Below are 10,226 nucleotides of genomic sequence, written 5' to 3'. Positions count from 1 at the left end.
TGTGGGAACATCAGGAGCAGGGCAGGCTCAGTCTGTGTGAACAGTTGGAGTGTTGCAGTGGCAGGAAAGGGGTTGTGTACAGGAGGAATAGCAAAAAACAGTGATGGAAAAAGTGGAATTGAACTGCTGAAGACAGAAGGTGGTGGTAACCTTAACTTGGATGTTTATACCGGCAGAAAAGATGTAAAAGAGACAGCTGTTCTCAGGAGCCTTCTTGAAGAATAGGTATAGCAGTGGTGGGGTAGATCGAAGGTAGGTAGGTAGGTAGGTAGTGGGATAGATCAAAAGTAGATCTTGTGAACTTGGCTGGTTAATGCCTTGAGGCCATGGGATTACTAGTGCTTACGTGATGACCCACAAATGAGAGCTTGATGGTCTGAATGGCTGTCCCTGGGCATGGTGGGATCAGAGAAATGTAGTGGTTTCCCACTCTACTTGCCACTGTGGGTAGTACTTGTGGCTTTGCAGAAAAAAACTTGGAGAGGCTTAAGGATTGCAGGAAGATTTGGTGAAGGAACAGCTGTCAAAGAGTAGTTTCTAACTTTGGTTGTGACTTTACAAAAGTAGAACAAATTGGCTATGGGAAAAAAAAAAAGTTAGAGATGTGCTTTTACCATTGATGAAATCTCAGAGTGACAAAGTAAATGATCTGTGAGAAATGTATTTTGGTGACTTTTAAAAATGCTTTATGGAATTGGCTGCTGTACATGGACATGGATTTGTACAGATAAGGCTGCTACTAAATAACGGAAATTTAAACTTAATTTAATTTTGGAAACTGCCTTGCTATAGTTTAAACTTTGGAAAATATTAGAAGCATTAGAAGAAATCTATACAAACAGAGAAATTCAGTGCAAAATACAGAGGAATGCAGAGGCCAGTGTGAACTTGAGAAACCAGAGTCAAAGCAAAAAATACCAGGACAATCAGAATGCACAAAAGCTAACTAAAGATAATGGAATAGAGAGCGAAGAGGAGAACAGTAAACTCAACCACATAACAAAGTCCACAATGTTCTTCCAGAGCCAGAATGCTAATTACTTTTCCCATATAAAAAGAAATACTCCCATAGAGAGCCAGAATAGATATGGCAGTGCAAGTGTTTTGTAGATCTAATTCCCAGTTAACAGGACTGTGGCTGGCTGGTACTGTCTTATCAAAAGGTCATTTGTGTCCCATGGGATTGAGTGTAGCTTCCAGTGCAATCCAGGCCCTGCAAGCCAGACTGGAGTGGAGCAGTTGGCTGGTTTCCCCAAGGTCAGCCAGCTGAAAAAGAGAGAGGAGCTGCCTGCTGGCTGGGTTCCCAAGGCCAGCTGGCTGAAGAGGAAAGTACTAGCAGGAAAGTGAAGTTGCAGTCAGTTCCTCCAATATAACCATTATCTAAGAGTTTAAGACCTCCCCTGAGGCCTTGAAATAATTGTACTTTTGCCATACTTGATGGTGGCCAAATCATGACCTTGCTGTGTTCTCAGACGGGTGAATAAGTGAATGTATGAAGCTCCTTTGTTTATCGTGTTGCAGGGATAGTAGTGGTTGCTTCTCCTCCTTTCTGTGCAAGCAGTCAAGGAGCGTACAAACTCCAAGTGTTACCCATTTTTCTCCTCTCTCTAATGCACTCTTGAGTAGCACAGAGGTAGTCAGAAACCTGTGCAGAAGAAGAGACCAAATCATTTGCTGCCCAGCTTCGTGATCTGCCCCATAGTCAAAAGGCCTATGAAGGCCTTCTTAAACTCATGCCGTAGTTGCCAAATAATCAGAAGCCTTGAAAGAAGATACACTAGAAATTACGGTGTGGGAACTCGATGCTACCACCACTGTCAGAGAAAAGCAGTACCCAAACTCCCTTTACAAGAGAGCAGTATAGGAGAGCTTTAGTCTGGCCAGATGCAAATATTTAAAATAATGCTTGGTGGTGATAAATAAACTAACAAAAGACAAAAGAAATATCAAAAGTAGCCATCCATCCTCAGCAGCTTGAGTGTTGCACATGCCCAGACCCTCATTTAACATCTTGTAGTAAATTTCTAGAAGCAGAAATATAATTATTTTCCAGAAGGAAGGACAATTTTAAAAATGCTGAGACCTATCCTCAGCTGATCAGCTTTTATTAAACTTCAAATTCAACAATATAAAATGTATCCTCTACATGGGTAGATCAGGCACAGTGATACCTAATAAAAGCAAAGAATTGCTACAGATGTTATCTTTACAAGACATTTTCCATTAGGAAAGAAATTTTCGTCCCTCGGAGCAGAATGGACATGTATATTATACTTTGACAAATGATATGAAAAACTGGCTGAAGGCTTACTCACCAGTTCTGAGATGAATATACCCTCAGAAGATAGCTCATATTAGGAAATTGTCAACCATTATGTTTTCACTAAAATGGTGATTCAACAGGATTTGCATTCATGTGGGGACTGTTCTGACTTAGCGCATTATCTGTTGATTTTTCTAGGAGTGACCCAAGGATTAGCCAAAATCAGGTAACATTTTAAAGTATCTGGGTTTGTTAATGGTAATGCAATGCAGTTTGGCTTTGTGTTAAAATGTGCTAATTACCATGTTTTCCTAACTAAAATTTCCATGAGAATGCATCTTAAATATGCGTATGACTATGTTTAAACAGGTAGAGGTTCAAATTTATCTTACAGTCAAATGTCAGTAACCAGGATTTCGGCTTTGGTACATGTGAAAAATCAGGATGCTGAATGCATTTCAAATAATTATTTTAATGGGAACATAAAGTAAATCTGCTTTGTTGTTTTATTCCCCTGAAAAATTAAGGGTATGTTTTCATTGTACGAGTTAGAATTTAACAAACTCTGATAATGTGGTAGTGGAAGATACTTCCACACAGATTAGTCTTTAGGGAAATAAAATGAACAATAATAAATTTCCATGGACTAACGTAGGAATAAGGCCCTTCAAACACCAAACAAAGCCACACAATGATATCTTTCTGCCTCCTCTTCTGCCTCTATTCCCTCTCTTTCCAGGTCCTTCTCCACCTCCCTCCAAAACAAAATAGCAGTGCTGGAAAATCATCAAACAGGACTCAGTGGGAAATACTACCAGATGCATAGCTGAAGGGCACTGGATAGAGATCCAGTTCTGTAGTGAGAGATAATAAGATAGACCTTTTAGATAATTGTGTCTAATAAACTATTGTTGTAGTACTAGGTTAGAACTGGAACTATTTTTAGTTTTGGAACTTTTGTGTGTTTACTATAGTTGCCTTAAAGTTGTACCTTTTATAATTACTGTAATTTTAAAGTTGTTGGGAACCTACGGTGGCAAGGAATTATTATAATAATACGGGTTGGTGGTTCCTGCTGGTCTTAGCCAGCAGTTATCTGCATTATAAAGCTGGTGTTACAGAGGTGTCAGGGTTGGTAAGTCCCGCAAAGAGCCTAAGGTTGAAGACTGGACCATCTTTTTATTCCCTGCAGGGTATTTTCACACAACTATATTGAGGTATTGGTGTGGCAAAACTTTCACTGTTGTCCTTTTTGTTCTCTCATAATGTGTGAAAAAAAGTTCAGTCCCAGCTCTGCTGATCTTCTGTTCTTTGTGAACTCTAACTTCACTTGGAATAAATCATAGCTTGTCGTGCAGCCACATACCTTTCTTTAACCTTTGAGTTAGATGTTTGTTTAACCTACAGAGGCCGTAGGTTGTAAGTTGTTTCTAAAATACTTGTAATATCACAAAATTGTTGAGGGTGGAAGGGCTACCTTAAGATTGTCTAGTCCAACCTCTCTGCTCCAAGCAGGATCAGCTAGAGCCAGAGGGACAGGGCAATGTCCAGTTGGGTTTTAAGTAACTCCAAGAATGGAGACTTCACAATCTTTCTGGACAGCCTGTTCCAGCATTTGATCACCCTCACAGTTAAAAGTGTTTTCTTGTGCTCATATGAAATTGTGTATCTTTTTATTTGGGCCTATTACCACTTGTCCTGTCAGTGGGCGTAACAGAGAAGAGCCTGGTTCCATCTTCTTCATTCCCTTCCATCAGGTATTTATAAACACTGAGCCATCTCTGTTCCAGGCTGAACAGACCCACCTCTCTCAACCTTTTGTCATATGAGAGATGCCCCAGTCTCTTAACCATCAGCAGTGAGCACTTTTGAAACATTACCCAATTCACTAAGGTACTTGTGAGTTTTCAGCTGATAGACCAATAGCAGTTTCCTTCTCTTTTAATGTGGTAAATGTAAACAATACAATGCTTTCAGAATAACAGTCCTTTCATTTAAACACCATCAATGAGAAAATTTAAGTATGTACTTATTTTAACAAAGTTAAAATGTCTCTTTTTTTCTCTTCTCCTCCTCCCTCCCTGCCCTTTCCTTTTCTTTTGGATAGTGTTCCTGTTAGACTATGGGTTATGAGTTCCTGGCTCTGTATTTTTGAGATGGATTCTTTTCTAGAGCCCAGCAATCAGCCCAACTCGTCTCTGTGGTCTCTCCTTTCATTGTACTTCTTAAGGAAGCTCAGTTGGATGCGCCTGCCTCCATGCTCAACAGGTCACACTTTTTTCCTGCGTGGGGCATTTTTTTCTCTAACCTTAGTTATGTCTTGCCCTCCTCACACTGCAGAGTGTACAGGCATAGAAAATTAGCAAGATCCTTAGAGCAAAGGATATTTTCTCTATGAATTTATTATATTTTATGTGTTTATTATTTAATTATTATTTTACAGGAACTATTGTTCGACGGCATCGGATTCCACTTCCACCTCCTTATGAAGATCAGTTCTATACTATAGATCACTTCAATATTAACATAGAAGTAACCTTTTATGCCCGAAAATATAAGATCACTGATTGTGACCAGTTTACAGAAAATTTCCTGAGGAAAATGGGAGTTAGATTAAATCCTCCTGCAAGTCGTCCAGATGATCCGTATACCCAAGAAAGGCAAAAGGTCAGATGAGGCAGTAATAGTGAGAACTTGATTTTAATAGAAGCGCCATTGCTATCAGCAATATGCATTATATAAAATACTTTTCTAATAGCAAATAGAAAGTAGCTATTTTAACATAATAAATCCCAAGAGAAATCTTGCTTTAAAAGATTTTATTCTGCGGCTTACTGTACTTACATAGTACTGAATTTCTGCTGATGTGTTCACACACCTTTTGAAACAGAACCAAATTAACTGGTAAAAATAAAGTAAACCTTTCAGTGTTAAACTAAAAAAAAAAAAAAAAGGACCTATGCTATATTCTACTTATGATTATGCTTGAACTAATTTAATAATAAATACCTTTAAAGGAAGATCTAATTGGAATTGTGGTTCAAGCACACCCATGGCTTCCTGTAGACTCACTTGGTCTATTCATAAGTCATCTTTCATCTCTAGCCCACATGTTATTAACAGCTCTTTGCATATGTAAAGCAAATTCTTCTGTTACGTAGAACCCAGCACTCTGCATTTTTAAGAGTTTTGAGGTTTTATTTGAAGGCAGTTCCCTCTTTCATGAGTATATGGGAACACATACACACCTGCTGAAAAATCTCACTTGCAGCTCCTAGATGCTATGTGGATTTCCCTCTGCAGGATTTGTGGTCTTTGGGAATAGTAGTGGGAGTGATGTTTTCTGTAAGGAATTGTGGCAGTTTCTTTCAGTTCTGTTTTTCTTGATCTATATGAGTGCAGACAGCACTGTAATTTCTCTTGACCTGACTCTGTTAGGACTGTTGGCCCACTATATAGAGCCGGTTGTGGTAAATCCAGCCTAGTACTCTGAAACAACAAATACTCTAAGTGTCTGTTCCATTCAACTTAATCCTCCTATTGAGAAAACTGCTGCAGCTCTCAGCAGCAAAAACGGAAGGTGGTTGTGACTGAAATGTGTACAGCAATATGCATGTCTCTGAGGCACTCTCAGGCCAACATGTTGGTTTCACTTCATTCATGCTTTCAGCCTTTTTGCAGTCCCTCAGTGAAAAGTAGTATTTGTAATACATCTCCTGGTTCTGCAGAGGGGTGACTCAGGCTGGCCATAGGTTGCTTTTCCCTTACTCAGATCTTGTAGGTAACAGGTGTGTATTAACACATGCTGAAATTGATCGTCTTGATATTGGCAGGCTGTGTCAGCATTATCTATGGTACTGCATAACCTGCTTAGACTGTGGTGGGTTTTTTTTGTAAAAATAACAAGCAAAACCTTCAAGTATTGTGCATATGTGTGCCTAAAGAGAATGGAAAGGAGAAAAAAGGTTTAAGAAATAAGAGTGTCAGAAGACTCAGAATTACTGAAATCTGTGTCATAATATTCTTACTTGCTGAGAAATTACAGAAAAATTGTTATGGCTGCTTTATGCTCTCACTTTCCTGTGACTAACTTGTGGAAGGTAGTTTTTTATTTATTGAGGGCAGATTGCTCTGGACTGCTTTGAACAGAATTAAATTGGTTTGTACCAGACTCCCAATAGATGGCCAGAAACTGAAGGTATGAAAGGAGGTGAGGAATACGATGAGAAAGTGAGACCAATGAAAAATGTAGCAAATCCCTTAGATTCATATTTCTGTGTTGTTGGAGATGATACCCTATGGCTATTGTTGTTATCTGGCTCTGTGGCTGTATTTGGTTGCTCATTGCATCTTCAAAGGTCAGGAAGGAGGAAAGATGGTACTGGGAAGGAAAGTAACTGACTTGTAGCGTATAAGCATGATGATGCCTGAAATGGCAAGTACTGCAAATCAGCAAGGATGTTGGCAGGCAGAACTTGGTTCTGCTTTCCTTATTTTAAGATGTGATGTTCTGAAAGAATGTGCCTTTTCTCTTTCAGATTTTTAAGGCCAGAAGATATATCCGTGGATAAATAGATATTTAGACAGTGATATAAACTACTCGTAGTCAACAGTTCTTTCTGTTCAGACAGTTCAGCTGACACTGCCACCATTCTTCTTTTGAAGTAATTTTGCAGAATTTTGTAGGTTAGGACTGTCTTGCCCCTTTAATCCATTTTGGACATGATGGATTTTGAACACCCTGTTCATGTCACCATTTATATATGACTGTAACTAACAGTATGTAAATGCAGTCGTCAGATTCAAATCATCGTCCTGGGATACAATTTAAGGCAGTGCTACTGGTTTTGCAGCAACCATGACTGTAGATGACCTTTGTCATAGATCACATCAGCTGGAATAGATCTTTAGTTGGAGATTTGCTATTCCTTTTCAGACTGATGGGTATATATGGAGAGGAGAACATACGAACCCAGCACCTGTCAACTGTATGACTTAAATCAGAGGTTAATAAATTATGGCTTAAAGCTAAAAAAAAAAAAAAGAAGACACTAAACAGGAAAGAAATAATTCTTTATGCCAGATCATTTATAAAGAATAATTTCCAAGGAAGTAAATTGGGAAGGGTGAGGCTATTTGGAGTTGTAGTCATAGGATTACCATGGACAATTTATTGAAATAAATTAACAATTCTCTGATCTGAAGGATGTTATTGCAAGAAAAACAAAGATCAAAACAATTCAAAATTGTTTTCATCTGTTTTCTGAGGGCACAGCAACCCTGAAAATAGTTCTTTGGTGATGGCATAAATAGTGCAAATGTAATTGTGTGGCATTACTTGAAAATCCAAAAAGCATATTATAAGATTAGCTGGTACCCTGGAGTTTGGAACCCTGTTTTTAAGAGCAAATAATTGAAAAGCTGTTTCTCTTAATTTCTCCTTTATCTGCAGATTCTGGATAGTATGACGCCATTTCGCCCTTATGAGCGCATTGACACTTTGAAACAATTTCTAGAGCATGATGGACATGTTTTACGTTTTTTCTGTGTGTGGGATGACCCAGAATCCATGTTTCGTGACCCACGAGAACTTGTTCTACACTATTATTTGTCTGATGATACTATCGATATAAAAGAAGTTGTACCAGTAAACTCAGGCCGGGATGCAGTTCCACTTTTCCTCAGAAGAGATAAGCTTCCAAAGGTGAGGAATGAAAATTTCAGCTTATTATAAGTTCTTCAGCTGATTGAGAAATCTTAAATGCCTTGTTTTGAAAAACCTGTATTGGGATTGTAATGATATTTAGAAAGTGTCATTAGAGTGTTAATTGAAATTGCATGATTTTTACACACATATTCATGGGACAGTTCAATAAGCGATGGGAAAAAAGAGTTTAAGCTTCTTGTGCTTAAATTAAAAGGAGAGAGAATTTAGGCAGAAAGACATCCTATGATTTCCTTTCTCCCGTATTAGTGTATTAAGGTAAATGTTTTAATAAAGCTCTGCAGTGATGGAAGTCCAGAAGATTAACTAGTATTGATGGATAAAGTAATGTAAAACTGAGGTGAATTCAGATTTGATCCATGACTGGTATCTGGAACCTTTGGAAAATTCCAGTTTTAGTATTCCATAACATCACTTCTGTGTAGCAAATCTAGAGTGATCTCTTAAAATGAATTTATGCAAAGCTGGTTAAATAGGAATCCATGAATAAACTTTTTCAGGCATTAATTAGATGCTTATTTGAGAAGGCTTCTCTCAGAGAAATCTTCAAGAGGGTTGTGTCCTCTGTAACCTATGATGTTTATAAAATTAACAAGCTGGATACACTTCTGTATCACTCCAGACAGATCCTGATGATGGAATAACGTAAACCCGCGGCTGGAGTAGACTACTGGGGGATCTTTTCCCTTCTTGCCTTCTAATACTGACAATCTATTTGTGATGCCATAGATGTACAAGAAATTTTATAGTAAAAACCTAACAACAAAATATTGCACTTCTGTCACTTTGTGCATCCTCTGTTCCGAGCTGCTGGTTTAGCAGTGGCTCTATGTAAACAGACCTCTTCTACCCATTGAAGTGCATGGGGTGTCAGAGAAGGTGGTAAACCAAAGAAGCCCCCACTTTGGTTACCCTGCATCAGCAGTTTGTTAGTAATCTGAAAATATGTAGGTGCTCATGTATTAAGTATGACGTTAGTGGGCTAAATTATTATTGTCATTTTGAAACTCCCAATAGAAATAAAAATATTAACATTTTTGCCAATAGAATCATGTTGACTTGAATCTCCTATATTTGTGCAGTGGTTAGCACAGTAGGACCAACCCTGAGTAGGTCTTCTGCATGTTTTTATAATTGACCAATCAAAATAATAGCTTTTAGAGCAGATGTTGACACTGATGTGCTGTTTTGGGTGTGCTAACCTCTGCTTTCAAGAAACAGGAGACTTTACTCTTGGATACACAATAAGATTCTGAGTGCTTCTTTTGGCATACAGAACTGGTGTTTGACATATATGCTGGCTATTGGTGGTGTAATCTTGACTTAGAATTTACTAAAAATTCTCCCAAGAAAATACTACAGTTACAGTCAGTCTGTAAAAAACCTGCTAGTTCTAAGGCAATTGAGTTCTCTGTCTTCACCGTTAACTGTCATAAGAGTTGGTCTCTTTTCTTGCAGCATGCTCCCGTCGGGCTGTATCAGCCGGGTACAATCACCGATCGTACTGTTCTCAATGTGCTGGGGAATTTAATAGGAAACAAAGGCCGTTACATAGTGGACAATCGTAAGGTCAGATATTATTGAATGCCTCTAGCTGTTGAATGTCTTTATAGTAGCTTTTGTAATTTCTGTGGTTGTTATTCTCTACAACAGAGAGAGTTATTTATAAAACTGTGTTGCCACTGGAGAATAGCTCAAATGAAAACTACTCAGATTTACTGTATGTAAATACCACGCTTGTAAAAGTAAGGTAGCTTAGCATGGGGTGAAAAATACTTTCAAATGGACTCTGAAGGTTATATTTTAAACCACACACACTAAATGACCTAGATTTTTAAGGAAGGTTGTGGGATTCTGAGATTTATAGTGCTGCTGTATGAATGTTCTTCTTTTATTAGACAGGAGCAGTGCATCAGGAATTTTACAAAGACAGTGACCTGAAAATAGGGGCAGTAATTAATGTGTGGGGAAGGAAGATAATTCTCTGTGATTGTGATGAATTCACTAAAGAATATTACAGGACAAAGTACGGAATCAGTAAGTAGTGATAATTATCCTTTCCTTATGAGCATTTTTATACTTCAGAGTTTGACAGAGCTGTCTTCGAATTTTATTACTGACAAAACATGTTCATTAAAACCTTTAGCAATAACAATTTCTTGTAGGCTGTTAACAGCAAAGCAGTAATTTTGCAGGTGATCCAGAAGGGCTTTCTTCTATATTACTCTATTGAAAACT

The 10,226-nt window shown here is 38.2% G+C and overlaps 1 protein-coding gene across 1 annotated transcript in view; it reads left to right on the top strand.

The window, feature by feature from the left end:
* The window catches only part of LOC104402327 (EF-hand domain-containing family member C2-like), a gene marked incomplete at its 3' end in the record, with an annotated part of 16,592 nt that extends 6,567 nt beyond the window's left edge, over nt 1-10,025 (top strand). The window contains exons 3-6 of the mRNA XM_010010177.1: nt 4,707-4,930; nt 7,716-7,967; nt 9,447-9,557; nt 9,887-10,025. Coding sequence (XP_010008479.1) covers nt 4,707-4,930; nt 7,716-7,967; nt 9,447-9,557; nt 9,887-10,025 — 726 coding nt within the window. The remainder of the gene's footprint in view (nt 1-4,706; nt 4,931-7,715; nt 7,968-9,446; nt 9,558-9,886) is intronic.
* Between the last annotated feature and the right edge of the window lie 201 nt (nt 10,026-10,226).

The sequence above is a fragment of the Nestor notabilis genome, unplaced genomic scaffold (genome assembly GCF_000696875.1).
Source record: "Nestor notabilis isolate BGI_N333 unplaced genomic scaffold, ASM69687v1 scaffold3490, whole genome shotgun sequence".
Classification (NCBI taxonomy): domain Eukaryota; kingdom Metazoa; phylum Chordata; class Aves; order Psittaciformes; family Psittacidae; genus Nestor; species Nestor notabilis.
The sequence above is the reverse complement of the archived record's forward strand: the minus strand, read 5'-3'. Positions and strand labels throughout refer to the sequence as shown.